General features: G+C 31.0%; 1 protein-coding gene across 1 annotated transcript; it reads left to right on the forward strand.

Annotated features, from left to right (window-relative positions):
- The first annotated feature begins 600 nt into the window (after window positions 1-600).
- Window positions 601-27621, forward strand: LOC145268531 (uncharacterized). The gene is made up of 5 exons (XM_080124029.1): window positions 601-825; window positions 9411-9601; window positions 17169-17945; window positions 23781-23975; window positions 27373-27621. Exons 1-5 carry the CDS (start codon window positions 773-775, stop codon window positions 27483-27485), a joined length of 1329 nt encoding a protein of 442 aa, XP_079980155.1. The 5' UTR covers window positions 601-772; the 3' UTR covers window positions 27486-27621.

Raw genomic sequence — 27621 nt, forward strand, 5'->3', positions numbered from 1 at the left:
AGCATTCCTATCTTGTCGCGGTTAATCACCTGAAGAATGCCAGAGGATAAGTTGCCAAAACATGGTGAAACAGCAACAACTATGAAGACAAAGATAGCAGTCTACAAAAAGAATAAATACACAAATTATGAAGTCTCATCTCAAAGGATTACGCCCCCCCTCCGAAAACAGAAAATGACAAATAAAAAACATATAATAGCGTTATTGTTTAGAAATCCATTCTTAATATGAGGAGGGGATTTTGTTGATTATTCTATACCTTCAATTAATTTAATAATTAATTTCCAGATAACTTTAATATTTAACTAAGTCTTATTAATAGGGCCATGACAACAGCATATTCTTTTCATTGTTTTGACTCTCGAGGCGACACAGTTAATCAACCGATCACTCGATATAAAAGCATATAAGATATCAACTGATACACACTCGAGAGTCAAAACAATGAAAAGAGTATGATGTTGTCCTAGCTCTGCTTATTAATTACAATATCTATATTATGTATTTGTTAAATTTTCTGTGGTTCCTTGTTACCCTCTCCTTTCCGCATTGTACAAATTTGACCTTGTGGCCCCTGAATTCATGCCAGCCGCCAGGAGCAAAGTGTTACAGAGTGATCTCCCCTGTTACTCTTTTTTCACGTGAGACTGAAAAACTATATTGTTATGGCGGTCGTCTCTCAATTTTAATATCTCCATAAAGTTTATCCTATCTCAATTTAAACTATATTATTTTCATTATTTGTTGTTAGAATCAATTCCAAGGGTAAACCATGGCGATGCTTACCCAAGAAAAACTCAAGGAAATGGAGGAGGAGATGGATCGGTAAGTTATTTTGTATATTTATACGTACTTAAAAAGTGCATTTCATCACATGTTGTGTGTGCATTTTTTATTTTATTTATTTTTTGAGACGAAAAAAGTAATTTTTATGTTTATTTTACGGATATTTAAAAAAAAAAATCCGGTCCTCGTGTTGTGCTTTATTTATTTTAAATTAAATCAAAATATTTATTTATTATAAAAAGTGGTGTTTGTACAAAGAAAGCGACATAAAACAAGCGAGATAAATCGTGAAATAAGGGCGATTTTTTTTTTTTTTATTAAATTGGGTACTAGTGCAGGCAGAGAGTGATCCGGACGTAAATAATGTTATTATTAAAAAAGCCATTCTTAACATGGGGAGAGGAGGGTGTTTTGTACCTATTCTATACTTCAACTTTACAATTGAATAAAAAAAACATATTATAAAGCTTTAATTAAACTTGGAAATACGATTTAAAAAATAGCGCGGATCACTCTCTACACTAGCACCACCTTAAATTGTTAGATGAAAGTACAGAATAGTTACAAAACATCCTCCCCTCCCCATGTTAAAATGGTTTTCTAAATAATAACGTTATTATTTCAGCGCGTTACAATAAGTGCATAAGTACTAATTTAGTAAATAACAAACAGCAAACACAGTACTACTTTAATTAAATTAATGGTGCTAGTGCAAAGAGTGATCTGCGCTATTTTTTTAAATCATATTTCCAAGTTTAATTAAAGCTTTATATGTTTGTTTTTTTTTATTCAATTGTAAGGTTGAAGTATAGAATAGGTACAAAACACCCTCCCCATGTTAAGAATATATGTCAACCTATGTCACGGTAACATATATTGAGCGGGTTTTTAATAGTATTTTGTCTAGTTTTTTATTTATAACACCTTTTCCATAATTTACCGTGTTAAAGAGAGAGACAGGCGCCATCTTGAATTTTCCAATACATCGGTAAACACTGTATGGTTTTCGAGCTGAATAAACATGTTACATTGAATAAAAACACGAAAAATGTGTCCAGTTAGGTAGAAAAGTAACTTATCTTGCCTTTGATAGCATTTATTTGTTATATATTTGTTTTTTGACAACTTTCTCGAATCTATGTGTACAGTATACAACCCCAAATGTTTAATTCCTATTTTAATTACGGAAATTATTTAGGCAGTTAAAATGGATTTTAGCAATCCCCCCCTAAACCATTAAAGTTTAATAGTTATTTTAATTTTTTTATTGCTTAAACATGAATTAAACCTACTTGAACATGTTTTAAAGAAAAAATAGCATTAAAAACACTAAGCCATATTTGTAAACAAGGCGAGGAAGGGCAATAACTCATAAACTCAAGTTGGCGATTGATAATTTTAAGGTCTTAAAATTCTCATCCGATTCTATATTTAAGCATATGTGGATCTTATTTATAATTCAACCTAATAAAAAATAATTTAAAAAAAAAAAACGCCGAAAAATCTTTGATGTACGTATCCGTCATATTCCAAAAATTACGTAAATTGATCAAGTAGTTTTATTTTTTTAGAAAGCGATAGCATTACAAAGCTGATCCTACAAGTTTAAATTATTGTGGATTTATCTGTTTTTTTTTTGTTTTTTTTTTCCAAATCGAAATTTAAAAAATATTACTAATAACTGTCACCAACCGGCAAATAGTTCATTTTCCACTGATCTGTATATTTTTAACTTATTGAAACTGTTTTTAAGTTCTTCATTTCAAAATGTTTTGCACTACCGAACCATCCAAATGGTCGACATGCCTTTACAAGTCTTCTAAATGTTTGTTGTTGTATATGTTTATTTTAGATTTCTAAGCTTTTAATTTTTGCCGAAATATTTTTCATATTCCATTTAATTGTCTGTTTGACAAGCTGGCATGTTTTAGGCGTCTTTTAGAAATTGACTTACAAACGAATCCAATGCCAAGTCATTAAAGTTATATGGGTTTGTTTTACAATATGCAGAAGCTAAAAAATTGGTACAAAACAAGTGTTATCAAAGGCAAGATAAGTTACTCTTCTACCTATCTGCAAAAAGGTTTTAGTGGTTTTGCTCGCGTTAAAACGTTTATTCCATTTGTAAAACAAACATATAGGTGCTAATGCAGAGCGTGATCCGCGTTATTTTTTAAAATCGTATTTCCACGTTTAATTAAAATTTTATTGTTTTTTATTCAATTGTAAGGTTAAAGTACAGAATAGGTATAAAACACCCTCCCCGCCCCATGTTCAGAATGGCTTTTTAAATAACGTTATTATTTCAGCATGGATCACTCTCTGCATGAGTACCAACATATACAGGGTGGTAATCGTGAAGAAAGAGAGAGCCTGTTTCCTCCGTTACTCTCTGTCCACCCTGTTACGGAAGCACAAAATGTATATAATGGCACCCTTGAAATAAAAATGTTTTTGTTATATTTTAATTTTAAACACGTTTTTTTTTTTTTTTTTTTTTTTTTTTTGCAAACATATTTAAGTTTTATTTTTCCAAACATCTACGTTTTGATGCTTGTTTATTTTCAAACATTTACGTTTTTTTTTTGTTTTTTGCAAGCATAAACTAAATGTTTTTGCTATGTTTTTCTTTTAAACATATTTATAGGTACAACCGTTTTTCCGCGAGTATTTTTTACGCTCTTATAATAAAAAAAGAATTCACGTTCTTTTCTTTTATCTTTTTTTTTATGGACCCTCCCCCTTTTTTTCTTAATTTTTCTGCACTTATTTTACCTTTTCCGCGAGTATTTATATATATATATTTGAAAAAGGATATTGTAAAACCTGAATCTTACTTGAAACTACCATAAAAAAATAGTGCGGCACAATAAGTGCATAAGCAAACTTTTCAAAAATATTTAGTTTATGCTTGCAAAAAAAAAAAAAAAAAACCCCAAAATAAACCGTAAATGTTTGAAAATAAACAAGCAACAACACGTAAATGTTTGGAAAAATAAAACTTAAATATGTTTGCAAAAACAAACAAAAAAAAAACGTAAATATGTTTGAAAAAAATAAAACTTAAATATGTTTGCAAAAAAACAAAAAAAAACATATTTAAAATTAAAATATATCAAAAATATTTATTTTTATTTCAAGGGTGCCATTATATACATTTTGTGCTTCCGTAGCTGGGTGGACAGACAGTAACGCCACCGATAGTCAAACAGAGGAAACAGGCTCTCTCTTTCTTTACGATTACCTACAGGGTGACCCCCCAAAAGGAGGCCCCAACTCTAATTAGGCCCCGTTTCTTAGTGTTTTGTCTGAATGGAATGAAACTTTGGTCATAACTAGTTTATTATATTCAAAACATTACATCAAAACACTAGGGTCTTTGGTCTTTTTTTCTCCGTTCTACAGCATATGTTCTAGATGGCCTCCATTTAGCTTTTATTTTTTTGGGGGTCACCCTGTATTATCGAATGTTAGGTGAGAACAAGAAAAATGGCCGCTAATTGACACCTAAATATTTAAGGTTTTGATAATGACTTAAAAATAAAAAATTATACAAAATACTGTTAGAAACTCACCTAATCTATGTAACCGTGACATTTATTGAGTTTATAGGGATTGCCAAACGAATGTAAAAAAAAATATGCATGATTCTGTAACGTCAGATTTGTGTTAACGCTACGAACTATGGAAAAGCAGAAGCGATTTTTTAAAACCTTTGTTTATCTTCTTCAAACTGCAATTAATAATTAATCTTTGTTATAATTTTGTTAGGTTTTAAGATTTACACAGTTTAATGATTAATAATATTATAAACATTTGTATATTAAATATGAAATACGGTTTTACTGAATGTTCATTTGGTTAACTACCGGTTTCCATATTTTGTTAGGTAAAAAGAGACAAACAAGATATGAGGGGGGGGGATTACAAAATGCTTAATATTTGTGCAATAATATTTTCAAATCGGTTTTAATCTGGCAATAAAATAGCTGACAAGAGCCATGTTTATATTAAAACTTAATATTTAAAAAAAAATTTAAACACAATTAAAAATCTATGTTGTAACGGAACATTTTGAAATAATGGAGTTTTAATCTTTTAAAAATTAATTAACTTTTAGGAAGTTTCTTTTTCTTGGCAATTCAACTGATTATGGTATATATTAATTCGAAAAAACGCTATCTTTAAAAAAAACATAATATTAAATTTATATAATTTTTTTAATTTTAACTTCAAGGTAAGTTTTTGTTCAATACGTGTATTTAAATTTAAAAACAAATAAATATGTTTTACTTATTTGAATTCTTATGTTTCATAATAAATAGAAATTTCGATAGATTTAAATATATTTTGTTCAAATTTCGAAAAAATATATATGGGGGTGGGGGTGGACGCACTAAAAAAAAATATTTCCCCTTGTATATTTTACGGAAACATTTTATATGTAATTTCATTCTAAAATGGATAAGTATCGCAAATTTCATGAAAATCTGACCATTAGTTGATTTTTGCTAGATTTATTAAACACGGGTATGTTTTCACGAAATGCTTACTACATGGGAACGTTATTTTAAAGCGCTAATTATGTAAACACAATTTTTGTCTCGCAATTTCATTATTTTCATATGATGAAAAACATTTTTTAAAATTATTAGTAGTTTATTTTGCCCTTCTTCTTTTAAATGGTACAAAAGTTATATTGATAATATTAATCTGTATATATAAAAGCGAAAATGTATGTATGTATGTATGCTTTTCCTCGATGTCCACAAAAGGCTTCTTTCAGAGAAGCGCTTGCTCGGTTCACAACTTCTTAAAACTTTTTATATCATCTATAAATTGTAATATCTCAGAGTTACCCACGGAGCTCGCCTGTCTATTTAATTTTATTGACTTTCAAACGTTAATTATTCGACATTTCCCGCATCAGCACGCATTACATTCGGTTTTCGGTATAAAAAAAAGCGAAACTCAACTCTAATCACAGGCCGAAAGCCAGTTGTCTCAAGAGAGCTAAGTAACGTTTGTTCAATGTCGACTTCATCATATCAGACTGCAGCTTTCATTTCGCTCCTTCTAATAAACAGGGAGCGGGATTTTAAAAACAAACCGATTTATTCACCTCGTTCAAAACTGTCCCGCACAAAATGCTTACTGCTGAATATCTATCGCCGTCACGTCAATCAAAAACGCGCACCTGTTTTTTTTTTTTTTAACACTTTACTATTTTCCAACTGCGCATCGTGAAGGCTTCGTTTTTTTTTCACGGGCACCTGTTTTTTTTTCACATACCCCGAAAAACACCCGGGCAACGCCGGGTACCCCTGGCTAGTTTATAATAAAGTTACATTGTTTTACATATGGGGGGGGGTAATTCTGTGGTGACTTTTGGAGATGCCTAAGTTTCTAACAGTATTTTGCATAATATGAAAATATTGCAGATTGCATCAAATTTGATCCATAGTTATTAAGCACCAGTTAAATAAGATTCACTGAATATTAATTTCTTCTTAAGCCTACTTAAGCTTTAAATTTTAGAATTTATGAATTTTAATCACAATTGCAATTCTAGGCATATATTTAAGTATTATATCTTTATTTAAATTTTTGGAAAGACATAAAAGTGGTGCAAACTGTTCAGAGAATTATTTTTACTCATCCTTAAATGGGTATTCTTTTAGTAAGTCACCAAGTAATAGAACTGCTGGGTTTGTATTACTATACACATAGATTCGAAAAAGTTGTCAAAAAACAAATAACAAATAAATGTTATCAAAGGCAAGATAAGTTACTTTTCTACCTAACTGGATAATTTTTTAGTGTTTTATTTAAGATAAAATGTTTATTCAGCTCGAAAAATATAGTGTTTACCGATGTATTGGAAAATGTAAAATGACGTCAAACTCTCTGTTGAACATGGTAAGTTTGATAAAATGAGTTAAAAATCAAAAAATATAAAAACTACTATTAAAAACTCACTCAATATATGTTACTGTGACATAGGCGGACATATATGCGGTGGGTTTTTAACAGTTTTGTATATTTTTTATTTTTTATTCATTTTGCCAAACTTACCGCGTTCAACAGAGTCTGGCGCCATTTTACATTTTCCAATACATCGGTAAACACTGTATGTTTTTTGAGCTGAATAAACATGTTACATTAAATAAAACACTAAAAAATTATCCAGTTAGGTAGAAAAGTAACCTATCTTGCCTTTGATAACATTTATTTGTTATTTGTTTTTTGACAACTTTTACGAATCTATGTGTATAGTAAAACATACCTGAAGTTCTCTTTACATATTAGAAAACAAAAGGAAAACAGGTTTTATCGAAATGTTGAGTCTGTTTTACTATACTTATAGATTCGAAAAAGTTGTCAAATAACAAATAAATGTTATTAAAGGCAAGATAAGTTACTTTTCTACCTAACTGGATAAGCTTTTGGTGTTTTTATTTCTTGTAAAATGTTTAATCGGTTCGAAAATCATACAGTGTTTCGCTAATCTTTCACGAGAAACACCCGTCTGGCTGAAACTACTGTCAATAATTCTCCCCACTCTTTATCTGTGCCTAAATCCAAACGTAGATTCCATGAGCAAAGCTTCTTTCTTAGAACTGCACGCCAGTGGAACTCTCTGCCGCTTGCCTGTTTCCCACCTGACTACAACTTGGATGTCTTCAAGTCCAACATAAACAAACTCCTGACAAACCGCCCCCTTAAGTAAGGCACTCTATTAAAACCCCCAATACTAATGATTACTACAATACTATCTCATTGATTACTGTACATGCAATAACCCTTATCCCTGAGTGGCCTTCGGGCCTTGATAAGTGCTAATACCTATGTAAAAAAACAAAAAAAACACACAAATGGTGATGAGGTCTCTGTTGAATACGTTAAGTAAAGGAAAATTAGTTCAAACTAAAAAATTATATAAAATACTGTTAGAAACTCACTCAATATATGTCAGCCTATGTTATGGTAACATATATTGAGTGAGTTTCTAACAGTATTTTGTATAATTTTTTAGTTTGAACTCATTTTCCCAAACTTAGCATATTCAACAGAGACCTTGCAGCCATTTGTGTTTTTCACATATCCCGATAAACACTGTATGATTTTTTAACTGAATAAACATTTTACATTAAATAAAAACACTAAAAAGTTATCTAGTAAGGTAGAAAAGTAACTTATCTTGCCTTTGATAAGATTTATTTGTTATATATTTGTTTTTTGTTTTTTTGACAACTTTTTCGAATCTGGGTGTAGTAAAACAAACCCGAAATGTTTATTAAAATAATTGAAAATGCAAAAGTTGAAAACATTTTATTCCATTATCCTTAATACTCAGACACTCAATTATTTTTATGGTGAATTTTATCGTATATTTTCAAAAATCAAATAATAATTTCCATCCATGAATTCCTTGTAAAATCTTTCCCCCTGGAAAAGCTATTTAATTTTATTACAGGACTTAAAATTTTTTTTTTTGTTTTAATAATGTAAAGTGAAATGTTGTTATACCATCATTGAATTCGTCATTAATTTTTATTTGAAAAAAGTTGTTTGATCTTGTTTAAACTTGGTTATTTATTTGTTTCTCACAAAACAAAATGTGACACAAGGTCAGTTTAATGTAGAAGATAACCAGCTCCCCTCAAAAGGGGATTCTGCAAAAATAAAATTGCCTTAGTATAGAAGGGTTTCCCCCCTCTATTGACTAAGGACAATTAATTTGAGTGCAGCATCTGTGCAGACACCACACTTCAGCCATAGTACAGTACGAGTACTGGAGATCGGCTGTTTAAACTTTATTTTCAATTATATCATCAGACAGACACCAAATTTATAAAATATTTTTTAGTTTTCTTGTCTAATGTAATTTTGTTTTGGTTAATTTTGAGTTTTATATTTGTATAGTGCTATCTTATTTTCTTTACTTTAAAGAATAAAATCAAGACATATTTTTTTTTTCTTTTTGTACATTTGTAGATTAAGATCCTCTTTTTAGGCAACTATTTTTATTTAAGAATTTATCCTGGGAGTCAATTTCCTATATAAATTTAAAATAAATTGATCCTACCACTTATTTTGCGGCTATACAAGTGTTTTAGAGCAATTAACATTAATTTTTGCCACTAATCCTAAGGCCAAATAGCTGCCAGTTAGGATTAGGTCAGGAAACTAATAATAGTTTTGAAAAATAATTTATTGAAATGGTCGACATCACAAATTCAGCTGTATGAAAAATACCAATTACTTGCAGGAATTTTTTAGCTCCTGCTTTCTTTCTCACACAGTCATTCAATATGAATATGATTGCACTAAACAAATAGGGATAAAAAAGTAATATTGGTCATGAAAGAATTAAAAATATCTATTACAAATGATTGTTCTCTAAGTGTTATTAGGTGCAATATTATAATATCCATGAGATAATACAAAGCAGAATAATTGAAACAAAATTGATCCAATCAAGAAAGTTCAATGGCACCAGTTATAGTAGAAGATTGATTATATTTATAGCAACTTTTTCTATTTTTACTTTACTTCAGATTTTTGATGTTCGGTTTATTTCAGATTTTTTATGCTCTTTTCTTTTTTTTTATAACTTTTAGGTTTGAACAAGAAATTCTTGCCCCTTCTGATGAGCCACGGATGATTATTGGTGCAAATACTTATACCAAAGTTCAGGCCCGTTTAAAAATGGCATCTCATTCTGAAGATTACCATGAACATTCACCTCCTCATGTGCCGAATGAAACACATAGGCAGCCCCCAGTTCCAAACATGGAAATCCCACTTTCAGGTTTGTCCCCTTTGCATCTTCCTTTGTCTTTCTCTCTTTCTCCTGCAACATGATGGATTTCCAAAAGTAATTGTTGAGTCAAGCCACTTTGTCAAGCAAACGTGGTGGATTGTTAGCGATAAAATAATTGTTGATTGACACCAAACTTTAGCATCGAAAGGTAATATCCCATTGCTAAATAACTGCCCGAGGGACATAGTTACATTGGCACCAAAGGCGAAATCACACAGTAGGCTCTTGCAAGTGGATACATATCAAAAACTGTTGTATAATATCACCTCAAAATTGATATCTTTGGTTGATTGGTAATTTATTCTTGAGAAAACCACCCTGTTAGATTCCTCTGCACGCATTCTCTTTCCTCACTAACCCTCACTCGTTTACCATCACTGACAATAAAGATATACTAGCGGGACCTGTAGAAATTCCACAGGTGACTGATTCATATGTAATATATTGATGTTAGCATTCTGTAGATATTCAGTGTAAATCGAGATGCTCTAATATTATTGTAGCTATTTTGTTAAAACTGCAAAAGTATTTATCCAAGCTTGCAGGGACACTCAGCATAGCCAGATCGTAAAATATGCTTGAATATGATATTTTAATTCTTGAAAATTTTGTATATATTATTATAGAGTTAATGTTCTATCGATTTTTATATATTATAAAGTTGCGATTTCAAAAAGAAAAAATAAATCTATATGACTTAGATTTATCAACTTGAATTGAAATCGAATCCCAAACTTATGGATTTTAGTATATATATAAATAAATTATAAATGTCAACTGAATTTGGAATATAGTTTTTTGTCATTTATTCACTGTATATATATATTCATATATATATATAAACTTTAGTTCCGTCAGCTACGCTATAACCGAAACAAAAACTTATGAAAAATTCTTGATAAAATTATTTATAAAAATAATAGATTACTGAGGTGCCATTAGCTAAAACCAAAACCCAGACTTATGAAGAATTCTTGATAAAATTATTTAAAAAAAATAGATTATTGGAGTGCCATTAGCTATAAAACTTATGAGGAATTCTTGGTAAAATTATTTATAAAAAAAAAATAGATGACTTAAGTGCCATCTACTATAATCAAAACCGAAACCAAAATTATGAAGAATTCTTAGTAAAATCATTTATAAAAAACATTAAATGACTTGAGTGCCATCAGCTATAATTGAAACCGAAACCAAAACTTATGAAGAATTCTTGGTAAAATTATTTATCACAAGAAATGGAAGTACATAACAATTAAACGACCCGGATGTAAGTGTGACACAGAAAATAACACACATGCCGATAATATTAATATAGCAATACACATGAAAAAATTGAAATAGCTTAAAATATTTCGATATTGGTATACATAGAAAGAGCTTGATGAGTTAAGAAAGAATCTTTTTAAATTTTAAACATCTGATTAAAATTAAGGAAGTTATGACGATTTTTGTGCCTCACACGTTTGGATATTTTCCCCTCTTTAAGACCATATGCGTTTCCTCACATTTTTTACACTACTTTTTCAGTAAAAATGTCATATCTTTGTTAAAATACAAGACTAAGTAATGAAATTTACCATATAAGTGTATTTTTGTACAAGGAATCAGAATATGCAACTGAAAATATCCAAAAGTTCATGGTTTCCAAATAATCTGCAGTAAATGTGCATAAATATGCTGCAATTCCTTAAAAATGCCGGCCCTGTCGGTGGGGCATTAGAATACACCGACTGCCCCCCTGCATAGGGTAAAAGTCCCTCAATGGGATTTCTGGATATGACCTTAAACTATATCCAGTGGTGAGGCCCCAGCTTGCGGGCTTTGGGGAGTGTGGAGCCACCCTTTAATTACCATTGCTCCCAGTTCCACTCTGACCCGGAGTGGTAGTACCTGTTAGGGTTCCAACTATGGGTTAAATAGAAACCGACTTGAAAACAACAAATATATTCTATTAAAAATTTTTTCTTCAAAATCTTTGGATTCGGCATTAAATAACCCGAAAAGGGTTGATATGCTGTAAAACAAAAACAACCAACCAACCAATCCTTAAAAATGTCATATATCCATAAACAGAAAAGAAGTTGGAGAAGTCAAAGTTGAATTGTAATGTGCTTTATGTACAAAACACATAAATCTAAACATAGGATCATTTAAAAATGAATATATTGCTATATGTCTTTGGTATTATTGTAGATTAACACCTTCTGTTTAACCCCACCCAACCCCTTCTGACCACCCCTCCAAAATGTGATTCTACCTTTTTAGGCAATTATGTATGAAATGCCATGAAAAACTTTAATGAAAGATAAACAAATTATTTTAGAATTTAATGTAAAATAATTCCCCATTACGGGTCATTCTAGCGTTTTAGGGCAGTTAACTGGGATTTTTTTTTATGGGAGATAAATCCTGTATGCTTTTTGTTTTATGTTTTTAAAGACGATTATGTGTGGTTTTAAGAGGGTTTCTATGCAATGAGAATATGGGGAGGGTTGCCATTCGGACTTTGAATTAATTGTAGGGCTAAGGAAAATTATGTGTGAACATACTGAAGACTTGACAGAAACAAAAACAATTTTAGGGGGGGGCGGTTATTTCGCAAAAATTTAATGTAAAATAATTCACCATTTCCAGCATTTTAGGACAGTTAACCAATTTATTTTTTATATGCATTTTTCTTTAAGGAAGGATCTATTTTTTGTTTGTTTTAGATGCTTATATATGGCTTACTGAGGTATTTTGTTGGGGGGGGTTGCCACTCGAACTTAGTGTTATTGTTAGGGTTAAAGAGTGTTTTAGGAGGAGACTTGCCACATATAACTTTAGTAGGTGGTGTGCTAACAGTATTTTGTTTTACTATTTATTTTTAAGTCATTATCAAGACTTCAAATATTTAAGTGTCAACTAACTGACATTTGTCTTGTTCTCAGGAAATGCTTAACAGTCAACACTATTTGTGCATTTGTATTACTTGCCATAGAGGTACGAAAAAGTTGTCCAAAAAATAAAAAAAATAAAATAACAAATAAATGTTATGCAAAGCATGTTTTTATTTAATGTAACATGTTTATTCAGCTCGAAAAACATACAGTGCTTACCGATGTATTGGAAAGTTAAAAATGGCGGTCGACTATCTCTTTCACACGGTAAGTTTGGGAAAATGAGTTAAAAATAAAAAACTAGACAAAATGTTGTTAAAAACCTGCTGAATATATATCTGCCTATGTCACGGTAACATATATTGAGCGAGTTTCTAATAGTATTTTGTCTGGTTTTTTATTTATAACTCATTTTCCTAAACTTACCGCCTCAAAGAGAGAGTCGGCCGCCATTTTAAATTTTCGAATACATCGGTAAACACTGTTTTTCGAGCTGAATAAACATGTTACATTAAATATAAACACTAAAAACATATCCAGTTAGGTAGAAAAGTAACTTATCTTGCCTTTGATAACATTTATTTGATATATATTTGTTTTGACAACTTTTTCAAATCTATGTGTATAGTAATACAAATGAGATTTTCATACATCTTTTGATTTTGAAAAAAACATTTGTGGCTGTTCGCAGTAAAACATTGTTTTAATTCGCTGTTCAAAACTAATGCAATGAATAAAAGTGCATGCAAGCTATATATCTACAAAAGTTTATTTTTAACCATGTTTTTAAATTTGACACGAAATGTGAGAAATTATAATGGATTCATAATGCCGAATTGGTTGGGATTGTTGTTATTATACATTCTGAAAACCGAATAGTTCTAAACTAATGTTATTCTAATAACAAATTAAACATATCAGAACATTTATATTCATATTTTCATGTTTTTCTTAATTCGTTCGTGAATAAAAATTAAAGAACGCGTGTTTGTACTGTGCTATGACTAATACTACAACTGCTGCAGTGCTGCTGCTACTAATACTAACTTAATTTGACCAAACTCGAAAAATAAACATTTTTTTCAGGTAGGTCCTTTTAAATTATTATCAATTACCGCGGTCCTACTCAAAATAAAATAATACTTTTAATTGATAAAGATAGTAAAAAGAATGATTTATTTACTAGTGGGTGTCTGATGAAATTTTTTTTCAAAATGTTCGATACTCATCATATTAAAGTCTTATTTTTAACACAACAAAAAAAGAAATGGTCAAAAATATTTTGGACACCTGACAGTATTAAGATTAATACCTCTTCTGATTGGTTTCCAAATTTCATAACGAAATTCTTCATACAATCATGGTACGGACCTTTAGAAAACAGGGAGGGTCATTATAAAACCTTACCGAAAATGCCATTTTATGACGTTCACATTTTTATCACTTTATTTGCTTAAAACTCTTAAAATATATAATGCACATTCATATTTATTAATTCATTTGAAAGTATATTCATTTCTGAACAAAACAGTAGTAATTTGAAGACTTGAAGTGCTTTGGTTTAAAAAATATGGCTATTTTAGTAAACCTACCTTGAAATCTGTAAATATCCAAAACGTTTTTTTCGTCCGTGTGTATTACTAATTAATATATAGATTATTTTTATACATCACTGCTATTCTTTTAAGCATGATAGAAATATAATACATTTTTTATGATTTTCTAAAATATTGAGAGGTGGATTAATTATTACTGTTATCTATATATTAATATGACAGTATGTGTTATTTTGTGTGTCACGCTTACATTTTTTTTCCGAGTGACTGTCGTTGAATTGGTTTGACCTTCCATTTCTTGTAATAAATTATTTTACCAAAAATTCTTCATAAGTTTTGGTTTTGATTATAACTGATGAAACTCAAGTTATATATATAATTATTTTTTTTTGCTATAATGATTAAATACCTACAGACACTAGTGTTTCATCCTTTCGGGAATCTTCAGTGCAGGGTGTCACGATTAACACCAGTCGACAGATTTGAACTCGGCAACATGAGCCATCTCTGGCTCGATTAACAAAGACCGTATCCATTCGGCTACCATTAATCGCATGAAATAAAGTTGAATTTAAACATTTTAATTTTATGTTCTTTACATCAGTTATGTATATATGTGTGTGTGTGTATATATATATATATATATATATATATATATATATTTCTTCATAAGTTTTTGTTTTGGTTTCAATTCAAGCTAATATACCCAAGGCATATGGATATATTTTTTTGTTTTTGAAATCAGTTTTATAATATACAAGAAATGATAGAAAATTGACTCTATAATAATATATACGAAATCTGCATGAATTAAAATATATTCAAGCGTATTTTACTACTGGGCTGTGCCAGGCGTCCCTGCTAGCTTAGATAAATACTTTTGCGTTTTAAACAAAAGAGCTACAATAATATCAGGGTGTTTCCATTTACCCTGAACATCTACAGAATGCCAACATCAATATATTGCATATGAAAGAGTCCGCTGTAGAATTTCCACAGGTCCTGCTAGTTTGGATTATTCCAACAACTATTCTCGTCTTAAGTGTTCTCAAACAATGTTTTAGCCGATGTTTTGTAAAACTCAGGGATTTTTCAGTCAAACCTGGGAATCTGGATAGAATTTTTAATCACCATTCAAGATGAAAACAATAGTCCGAATAATCTAAATAACACATTTTGTGTTATCTTTTCCTTCTGTTAGTTTCTCCCCGTTTAGAGTTTTCTTTCTATTTTTCCTTCTTCTGCATTTATAATCTTATTGTCACATATTTAAATCTATATTTTATAATACGCTTATTACATTATATCACATATTTAAATCTATATTTTATAATACGCTTATTACATTATATCACATATTTAAATCTATATTTTATAATACGCTTATTACATTATGTGCCATATTTAAATCTATATTTTATAATACGCTTATTACATTATATCACTATTTAAATCTATATTTTATAATACGCTTATTACATTATATCACATATTTAAATCTATATTTTATAATACGCTTATTACATTATATCACATATTTAAATCTATATTTTATAATACGCTTATTACATTATGTGCCATATTTAAATCTATATTTTATAATACGCTTATTACATTATATCACTATTTAAATCTATATTTTATAATACGCTTATTACATTATATCACATATTTAAATCTATATTTTATAATATGCTTATTACATTATGTCCCATATTAAAATCTATATTTTATAATACGCTTATTTCATTATGTCCCATATTTAAATCTATATTTTATAATATGCTTTTTACATTATATCACATATTTAAATCTATATTTTATAATACGCTTATTACATTATGTCCCATATTTAAATCTATATTTTATAATACGCTTATTACATTATGTCCCATATTAAAATCTTTATTTTATAATACGCTTTTTACATTATATCACATATTTAAATCTATATTTTATAATATGCTTATTACATTATGTCCCATATTTAAATCTATATTTTATAATACGCTTATTACATTATGTCCCATATTTAAATCTATATTTTATAATACGCTTATTACATTATGTGCCATATTTAAATCTATATTTTATAATACGCTTATTACATTATATCACATATTTAAATCTATATTTTATAATACGCTTATTACATTATATTACATATTTAAATCTATATTTTATAATACGCTTATTACATTATGTCCCATATTTTAATCTATATTTTATAATATGCTTATTACATTATGTCCCATATTTAAATCTATATTTTATAATACGCTTATTACATTATGTGCCATATTTAAATCTATATTTTATAATACGCTTATTACATTATATCACATATTTAAATCTATATTTTATAATATGCTTATTACATTATATTACATATTTAAATCTATATTTTATAATACGCTTATTACATTATGTGCCATATTTAAATCTATATTTTATAATACGCTTATTACATTATATCACTATTTAAATCTATATTTTATAATACGCTTATTACATTATATCACATATTTAAATCTATATTTTATAATACGCTTATTACATTATATCACACATTTAAATCTATATTTTATAATACGCTTATTACATTATGTCCCATATTTAAATCTATATTTTATAATACGCTTATTTCATTATATCACATATTCAAATCTATATTTTATAATACGCTTATTACATTATATCACATATTTAAATCTATATTTTATAATACGCTTATTTCATTATATCACATATTTAAATCTATATTTTATAATATGCTTATTACATTATATCACATATTTAAATCTATATTTTATAATATGCTTATTACATTATGTCCCATATTTAAATCTATATTTTATAATACGCTTATTACATTATATCACATATTTAAATCTATATTTTATAATATGCTTATTACATTATATCACATATTTTAATCTATATTTTTTATTTCGGAACAAAATGGTGGTATTTTGAGGACTTACAATGTTTGAGTTTTTAAAATACAACTATTTTAATAGAACTACCTTGAAATCTAATTATCCAAAACATTTTATGGTTGATGGACATTATTTAAAATTAACAAATTATTTTTTGTATTGTTTATTTTTTTTCTAGTGCTGTCTGCTCCTCCACCACCGCCACCACCATCAGGCCAACGTCCACTTGAAAATCAGTTCACACGTTTGCCTCCACCTCCGCCTCCTCCACAGATGCCACCAATGGCCCGACCAACCACAGCCTTCCTGCCTCCTCAGCTCCGGCACAGGCCTCCTATGCCATTACGTCACCCAATGCATATGGCTCCCCGTTTGCCTTCAAATGCTGGACCTATGCCCCACTTTCAACCTCCCCCACCTCCACCGATGATGGGAGGTCCGGGACCAGGAGGCCCACCACCTCATCACATGCCTGGACCCATGATGATGCCTCCTCAAAGGCCTTTCATGGGTGGGCAACCTGGACCTATATTTAACCATGGTCAGCAGATTCGACCAGATCCAGTAATGCATCCAGGTATTAACATCGAAAAGCCAAAAGTCATCTACTCGGCACCTCCAACAAGCAAGAATCAAAAAGTGGAACCCCCACGTATACCAGAACCTCACATTGTGAACATAGTTGGACAGCCTTCATCATCTGTATCAGTATCATCATCAGCTCCAACAGTAACTTCTGTCCCTTCTATTGTCAACCAATATCAGTCCAGTGATCAGACTCATCCTGTAGCAAATGAATGTGGCACGGACGAAGAGACAGTGCCAATGGATTCCTCGAATGATCCAGATGCTTCGGGTCAGCAGAAGGAAAAGAAGAAAGAAAAGAAAAAGAAGTATGTTCGCACAGCTGCGGGGCAAATATGGGATGATCACACGCTTTCTGAATGGATAACCGGTAAGTATATAAGTGTCATCACGGATGGGTATTTTTTTTTCTTCTTTTATTAAGAGCTGAACATTCTTCGAAATGCATTCAGCTTTTTAACTAAGACTTTTGACATCTTTTTTTTTTTTTTTTTTTAGAATAGTTCTAAACAAGCTGAAATATCCATTGGATTTCTCAAACCTTTCTCTTCTGCATTTCAATTTAAATAAAAAAAAATTCACTTTAAATTGCAATAAAATAAGAAAAAAAATATACATTATTTAGAATTATGATCGTGATCGATATCGATTAGGCTATAACTGGAATTTTATAGCAAAAATCGTTATTTAGTGTCAGATTTAAAGATCCATGGCAAGTGCTTGTCTATGCTCCAAAATATAGTCCTCCCTTGCCAAACTTTCACGAAAAACACTCGTCTAGCCAAAACCACTATCAATAATTTCCCACACTCTTTATCTGTGCCTACTATGTCCCCCTAAGTAATCCAAATCACATTGACTAATGTATACCCATTAATCCTTATCCTCGAGTGGCCTCTGATAAGTGATGATTTCTATGTAAAAAAAACAACAAAAAAAAAACAAAACAAGCCGAAATATTTTTTAAAAAGATACAGAGACAGATGAAAACATAGGGTAATTAGTCTTCCTCGCTAACCATCAGGCCAAAGAGGATAGTGAAATCTATGAGTTGGTAATTAAGTTAAGAATCATAGGAGTCGCCATGCACACGCAGAAATGAACGTGACTTTTAAACCTGGCTGGGGGCCAGTTAAGCTTCCTACTTTCTGTCATTTTATTTATTTGTTACCCCACGAAAGCAAATTAGACAGAAGGTCTTTTTTAATGTTGGGGAAAACCAGCTCTCCCAAAAAAGGGGGTACTCTGGCAGTATCCAAATAAATTGTCTCAGTATATATTGATCAAGGACCAATTACTTAAGTCGGGAGCCAGGCAGTCGTTTGCATTCAAATAGTTTCACTTTATTATACGAAAAAGACAAACACACACTGGAGATGACGGCACAGTGGTAATTTTGTATAAATGATCATTTATAAAGAAAGGTAGCACAAAAATCTTTTGGCTCATTATGATTTGAACTTAATTTTTATCAATCATTACTTGAAGAAGTCCCCCGAAAATGGGGATGAAATGTTGATATTTTTTTAATGCCATAGGTTTTTCTCTTCTCTTTCTCGTACATATACTAGCAGGGGGTACCTGGCGTTGGAGGTGTGTGTGTTTGGGTGGGGTGGGTGGGTGATGGGTAAATCAGAACAAAAAGGAAACTTAACCCTGTTTAAATATAAAAAAATGATGTTAAACTTGTTAAAAATATAACGATAAAAACAGTGATTTTAAAAATGGGGGGAAAAAATAGGGGGGGGCTTGGTGGCAGGTAGGCTCAAACCCGGAGTCTTGAGGCCAATAGGCTAAGCCTGGACACCTGCGCTACGGCGACAGTAGCAATATAAGTGCGATTAAAAAGTGAATGTCAAACATCATGCTATTCCGCAGTTTTTAATGAGGTCAAATCGTTTTACTGCGGGATAGTTGTTTGAGTTTGTTTGCTCCACACATTTGCATCCGGTTTGAATCCAGTTTTGCTTGTTTTATACTGAAAAGTGAAAGCAACACGCAGCATTGCCCGGGTGTATGGAGGTGTGTGTGGCAATGTAAGACCGATTAAAAAGTGACAAACATCGAGCTTTTCCGCAGTTTTTAATGAGGTCAAATCCTTTTATTATTTAGAGTTTGTCTGGCTGATCGAATCCGATTTAGCTTTTTTTATAACGAAAAGCAAAGGCGGCGATCCAAAAAATGTGGAATATTAAGCGTTTCATAGCTGGGCTAATTAAATAGACAGGTGACCCCCCATTGCTAAGTCGTAGATATTATCATTTAGACAGCATATAAAACGTTTTAAGAATGAGCGACCCCTCCCCTCCTCCGGAAAAAAGCCTTTTGCAGACATACACAAAAAGCGAACATACATACACACACATTTTCGCTTTTATATATATAGATGTATATGTGTGTATGTATGTGTGTGTATATATATATATATATATATATATATATATATATATACACACACATGGCGTGTAGAGGGCTCCTGTAAGCCGTGGTGAAGGCAACCCCTCTAGGAGAAGTAAATCTCTGATTTAAAAAACCATAAAACAGGAGACCTGTATTCGCATTAAGCTGGTCTGCAGTTTAACTTGTTGCTGGCTATCTTGCTCTTGCTTGTTGCTGGATCTCAACATTTTGAACTGAGAGAGAGATTTAGCTGTCCTACAAGGCTAAATCTCTGTAACATTATCTTTGTATAGATACTCCCTCAGGCCTTTGTCTATAAAAGATAGTCCTATAGCAATGGAAAAGTTGTGATATGGTAGCACATCTAAGACAGTAAACGACCAAGTTCCCTCCAATTCTCTCTCCTCTGATCTTGAGCACGTAGTACAATGGGGAAAGGAGTGGCTGGTTACTTTTAATGCATCTAAAACCAAGCTTCTCTCTTTACATCATCAACATTCTGATCCACATCTGGCATCAATTGAAATGAATGGCTCTCGTCTTCAGGAGGCCTCAAGTTTTGACAAGCTTCTGGGCTTGACCATTACTCCTGATCTTAAATGGAACACGTACATCAAATCTGTTGCCAAGGCGGCTGGAAAAATGGTGGGATCTTTCTATCGATCCGGTAGATATCTCACTGCTGATACAATTCTCTATCTATATAAGAGCCAAGTACGTCCAAGGATGGAATACTGTTGCCACATCTGGGAAGGAGCTGCTAGAAAGGACTTGTCCTGCCTTGATAGAGTTCAAAATAGACTTCGTAGCCTCGTAGGAGATGTCCTTTTCTCTTCCCTGCAACCTCTATCTCACAGAAGAGATGTTGCGAGTTTGTCTCTGATGTATCGTTATTTTCATGGAAAGTGTTCGACTGAGCTTCAGTCTATGGTCCCCCCTCGCCTAACTTTCATAAGAAACACTCGCCTAGCTGAAAACACTATCAATAATTCCCCTCACTCTTTATCTGTGCCTAAACCTAAACGTAGATTCCATCAACAAAGCTTCTTTCTGCACGCCTGTGGAATTGTCTTCCGTTTTCCTGCTTTCCAGCTGACTGCAATATGGTTGTGTTCAAGTCTAACGTAAATAAGTTCTTGATGAGCCGTTCCATATAAGTTATCAAATTTACCAAATTTTCATTACTAATGATTACTATATTTTCCAATTTCTTCTGTACACTCTTTAACCCTTATCCTTGAGTGGTCTCTTGGCCTTGATAATGTGGTGATGCCTATGTAAAAAAAAAAAAAGGCTTGAAATGCTGGAAGCATGTAATAATTGATCTGCCATCATTATATGTATCCGTGTGTGTATGTACATATATGTGTACGCATGTTTATGTACATGTGTATGTGTATATATATATATATATATATATATCTGTGTATATGTATGTATATATGTTTATGTGTGTTTGTGTATATGTATGTATATATGTTTATGTGTGTTTGTGTATATGTATGTATATATGTTTATGTGTGTTTGTGTATATGTATTTATATATGTTTATGTGTGTTTGTGTATATGTATTTATATATGTTTATGTGTGTTTGTGTATATGTATGTATATATGTTTATGTGTGTTTGTATATATGTATGTATATATGTTTATGTGTGTTTGTATATATGTATATATATGTTTGTGTGTGTAGGTATGTATATGTATATATGTGTATGTTTGTGTATAAATGCATAGATATGTATGTATATGTAGTTAAATGTATGTGTATGTATGTATATGGGTATATATGTGTATGTATGTATATGGGTATATATGTGTACGTATTTGTATATGTATGTATATGTGTTTGTATATACATATGTATTTGTATTGTGTATGTATGTATATATATGTATGCATAGCAATGACCGTCTTCAGTGTCATGTCTGCTTGAGTGTATGAATTTGCCGGTGCCACTTTAAAAAAAAAAAAAAAAAAGTCATATTAGGACTCATGGACTTTAAGTGTCTGAGGGAGTGGCACTCGTCTGACAAGACGTTGCAATCATCATATATATATGTATGTGTGTGTGTGCGTATTTATATTTTATTAAACGAGCAAATATATGATCCCTCTGGTTGCATATTTAATATAGTAAACGAACATATACTACACTGACCCCTCAAAGGAATAGGTAAGAACTTAAAGGGTGTTATCATGACAAAAGAACAGATACTGTATTACTCCCTATTACTGGTGATAATAATCCTCTTCTTTACTTGCCAACTGACTATAAAATTGTAGGAATCACAATCTGTTGAACAATCACATCTTTATGTTATAGTTCAGCATGGCTATTAAGCTATTTGTTCTAAATGTGATCTGATCTGTAATAAGTAGCTGATCTAAAATTCACTTTAGACATAAACTTTGTATGTTCATACATGGAAAACAAAACAGGCAGAATTATAGATATGAGAACATATTCTAAATTTAAATGAATTAAATTTAGAATAAATTTAGTTCATTTAAACTGTAAAATACAAGATGAAAAGAAAATATTCACAATTCCGATATGTTCATTATTACAAATGTGTGGTGCGATTAAATTTAATTATTTGTAATTTTAAAACTATTTTAAACTCTTATAGTATTTCAAGAGTTATTTCCCTTTAATTCAAATTTACAAAGAAAAAAATCAGAAAATTTTATATTGTAATTCATATTATACATGCTATTTTGCACAAGTTATCCTGCAATTGAAAAGGGATCATCTAAAATTTTTACCGTTCAATTCTTGGGAAATATATTTTTCTCTTGTCTTTCCTTATCTTCATCTGACCTGTCATTTCTGGTCAAGCCCCATCCAATTTCTTAAGTTTTATCACAGTGAATCATTTTATCTTGTTAACTAGTGTATGGTTAATATAAATTAGCAGATACTCAGTCAATATCTGTGTCATCAGTCATCCATCCTTCATTCTAATATTAGTCTATGGTGAGTGTACTTCCAGGCATTACCTCAATTTTAGGGATTAGTGAGGGAGTTAACATTTTTCATCCTCCCCTCCACATCAGGAGATGAGAATTGGTTTATAATTGATTGCCTGAGACATCTCTACTTGAGAATCCTGTAGGTTCAATTCAGGCAATTTCTATGTATACTTGTGGTGCTCATGGCCTAGCTTGACTTTGTGTCACATCTGGTTGTTGTGAAGAGGTTGGTGAATTGAACTGGCACATGTTTTTGTATTTAAATCGCAAATATTACTTCATTTGAAAGGACGGGGTGATTTCAATGCCTTGAGGTACCCTCATTCTTTAGGAATTTCAGCCGGATCAACTACCTGGCTTTACCCAAGTCTAGAGTACCGTCATTTTAGGGTAGTAATCTGTATCACATCTGATATTGATCAGAAGGAAAGTAAATACTTATCAAACACAAATAAAGCTTATGATTTCAGGAAATTATCCTCCCAAGTAGTACCTCTCCAGGAAGAGCAGGTTAATTGCTTGTTACCTTGGGTGTTCTCACTCATGAAGGAATACTAATGGCATTAAAGTCAATTTTAGATGCAAGCTTAATCAGCCTTTAGTGTCTTTGTCATATTTTTTTGCTATACATGTTAACTTCAACAATGTCATATTCACTCCTCAAAGAAGCAAGTACTTACTTTCAACTGTTAGCAGTATGTCTATATTTTTTTTATTACTAATTTATTGAACGTTTATTGAAAATTTGTTTTTTTCTCCTTAGAATTATTGAATGTTTTAAAATGAAATTGCTTGGTTTTTAAAAAAACAATTTTTGGTGTTTTATAGATGACTTCCGAATATTCTGTGGTGATCTTGGGAATGAAGTTACAGATGAAGTATTAACCCGTGCATTCTCTAAATTCCCCTCTTTTGTCAAAGCAAAAGTTGTTCGAGATAAACGAAGCAATAAAACAAAGGGTTATGGTTTCGTTAGTTTCCGAGATCCCAATGATTTTGTGAGAGCAATGCGAGAAATGAATGGTAAATATCAAGTTTTTTTTTTTCTTTTTATCCAATTGTTTTGATCACATCTGAGGTGGCGTTATATACCATATTTGATGGCTTTTATAAGGCTCACATCAACTTTGGCAGTTGTTTTTGTTTTTTTTTAATAAATAGATAGAAACTATGAAATATCAGATAAAGGTTTTTTTCTGCCTGATATACATACCTTCACTTCTATCAGATTATTTTAAGTGTCATGTGTTACATTACAAGTTGATTTTTTTTTCTTTTTAGCTAATTATTGTCAACTTGGGTAAAAAAAAGCTGTGTAGAAGCTCAAAACTGTTTAAATTATGCAAATACCGTTAGTGGTTCAAAAGTTATAAGAAATTAAAGTACCAAAGTTTGTGTTTTTCATTGGATGTTTTTCTTTAAAAAAGTGGACCAAGATCTGGACCTCATCATTTCAAAAAATTCAGTAATGATTTATTTTTAAGCTTTCGGCTAGGGATTTTTATCCTGGGCCCCTAAAATCAACAGAAGTTAGACTATTACTGTAATGACATGGTCTCTGGTAATTTTGCAGTGGAAGTTTAGTCCTGTGCAGTTCTAAGAAGAAGTCAACTCCCCCTTTGTCTTCTCTTTTTGAGAAGGGGTCAGTTTATTGCTAATCACCTGAAGCGTCCTCACTGGGGAATTTCGGCGGTGCTCACTTCTCAATCTCACTTTCTGAACCTGGGGTCTAAGTTCTTGCAGCGAGAGAGAAATAAACAATGAAACTTGGTACTGTTATATAAAATTGTATTTTTTCTGGTTATTCCATCAGATTTTATGTATCATTACTGTAAGCCATGAATCATGAATTAAATGTGTAAATTTCCATGTTCTTAAAATTGACTCATTGTATTATACAGATTGTGAATTATTTCAATATAGCTTTAATTTCTTTTTAAGTTACGGCATAGTGTCTGTATTGCAGTAACTGCACTATTATTTGCTTTATAGAAATTGTGTAACTCAAGAACAAACATTTTTAAAGTGCTGCACTATTATATTTCTTTCAACAAGGTTGTATCAGTTTAGTTTCGTTGCTTCACGGTAAGGTCTTGTACATATTTCCTCCATGTGGAAAGAAAAATAAAATTGAATAAAATTTGTAATCCTAGCACTGTCACTCTAATAGTTAACTAAAATGGTTACACGTCATTCAAATGCTATCTGGTTAGAAAGTTGCTGATCATCTTCCACACAGGATTATGATTGTCTCTTAGTTATACAACCAACAACTAGTAATAGATAAATTATAAGAACCCATATTCCTAGTTTTGGATTCTGTTCATCACTGACATCAAAACTAATTCATCTTCCATACAGATCAGATATTTATTCTGCTTATCCCTCGTCTACTACTACATTTCATCTGTCCTCAGCCAGTGAAGAAATCTTAGTCGACAATGCTAACAAGCAAATTAAAATAATAAGCAGCAAGTGAAATATTAACATATAGAATATACTAGCGAGGGGTACCCGGCGTTACCTGGATGTTTAGAGGTGTGTGTGAAAAAAATGTTTTGGTAGATAACTATGAGGATCGAACACAAACCGTTGAGGCAAAGTTGGAAATTAAAGTGTGAAAAAAAAAAAAAAGAGTGCGACGGTTTTAACCATTGGGCCACTGCGAGATGCTAACGGAAACACGTTTGAATTTATTTAATTACTTAGATTTGGCAGGTGCACGTTTTAGTGACTTAATGAGGTCAAGTTTGACTGCGGGATTGCTTTTTTTATTTTTATTTTCCCAAGATGTTGAGGGGGGGGGGGCAGCTCCCCTTGTCCAAATTGAATAGCAATTGTTTGATATATGGAAAATATTTCCACATTGATCAAAGCTGATTGCTTTCGGACATTTCCGCTGATAGACGGAAAATACCGTCAGAATTAGTGTCGCTTTCATTATAGGAAAAAGACTAACCCACATGCGGTGAGCGACAAATGTTAAATATTTATCTTCCCAAAGTCGAGCAAATTAAATAGACAGGTGAGCTTCGTTGTTAACTGTGAGATATTACGATTTATATGTGATATAAAAAGTTTTAAAAAGTTGTGAACAGACAGACCGCTTCTCTGAAAAAAGCCTTTTGTAGACATACAGAAAAAGCGAACACACATACACACATTTTCGCTTTTATATTTATAGATTATATTTTAATATTAAAGATTTGTGTTTTGGAGTTTGTCTGTTCATACACAAATATAAGAACACATGATTGGTTGATGAAAAGGAATAGGCAAAGTACATATTACTGAGGCAGAAGTTTTTTAATGTCAGTACCTAAGTTTAAATCTTACATGTTAATTTTTTTGACGGAATATATTTTATAAATTTAAACAAATTAACATTGAAAATTTAATACATAAATATTTTTTATTTGATCCAAGTAACCTTATTTTTTATAATATGCAAAAACAATAGATATAGTATTCTGGATTAGTTTAAAGTGATTTATTTTTTCTTAAAAACATAATTTCTAATGTTTCTTAATAAAAAACTACATACTATGTACATTCCTCATAGTTACTCTCATTTAAATACGAAGTAACATTTTTTTTCCATCAAATTTCCCAAATATTTTTATTCATATTAGTTATAGAGGAGTAATAGCTAGATAAAGCTAATACCAATTAAAGAGACAAAAAAGCGAGAAATAAAATAAAAATATATCAAATAAGAGCAATTACTTGAGTAAGACATGTTAAAAATAATGTCACAATCCTTGGTTGATATCATGCAAAATATTCATCAAAGGTCAAGGAAAATGAAAAGACTGAACAGGGTAACGATTAACTAGACCTCTGTTGGAAAATGTACACGGACAGCTGGGGCCAAACAGAGGAGTGATGCCACCCAAACCCCAATGAAGATCAATGGTCAATGCCAATGAGAAATCAATAATAAACGGCTATTGTGATATTGCAAAATCCTTTGCAATTGTTATCAAAAGTAGAGAATACTGAAAATCGATGGGATTTATTGTTACCCAGACTCCAGAGAACATCACCAGTTATTATCAGTAAGCGATCATTGGTGATAAGCTATGTGAGAACTCTCGCTGAGTTGTTGAAGATGATAAGCTTTATTTCATTTAAATAAGGTAAAATTTGTTGATTTTAAATGAATGGAAGACAAATAGAACTGTGTGATCTTATTTCATGAGAGAATAAGGAGTGACAACCGACATCTTCTTTCATGAAGACAATGTTAAGATAAGCAGAAATGAGGATGAAAAAAATAAGTATTTTTTTTATTATTTAAAATTCAAAACTCAATAGTTGTCATCTTTAAATTCCAAACTAATTTCTTTTCTTTTTTCTTGATCATTTATTTAAATTTGTGGAATGATACATTAATTTTTGTTTTTATATTTCTGTCTAGGAAAATATGTTGGGAATCGTCCGATCAAACTGCGGAAAAGCTCTTGGAAAGAAAGAAACATTGAAATTGTCCGTAAGAAAGATAAAGAAAAGAAAAGATTGGGTTTACGATGATTGAATCATTTAATTGTAGTATTCATCTCCCAGGATATTTGCCTGTCATCGTATTTTTCTTTTTTTGCAAGTGAAAACTGTAAATAATAATAATGTTCATAATAAAACAAAGATAAAAAAAATCATCATTCTTGAA

Source organism: Euprymna scolopes, chromosome 4, assembly GCF_053919585.1.
Source record: "Euprymna scolopes isolate OS-2025 chromosome 4, ASM5391958v1, whole genome shotgun sequence".
Classification (NCBI taxonomy): domain Eukaryota; kingdom Metazoa; phylum Mollusca; class Cephalopoda; order Sepiida; family Sepiolidae; genus Euprymna; species Euprymna scolopes.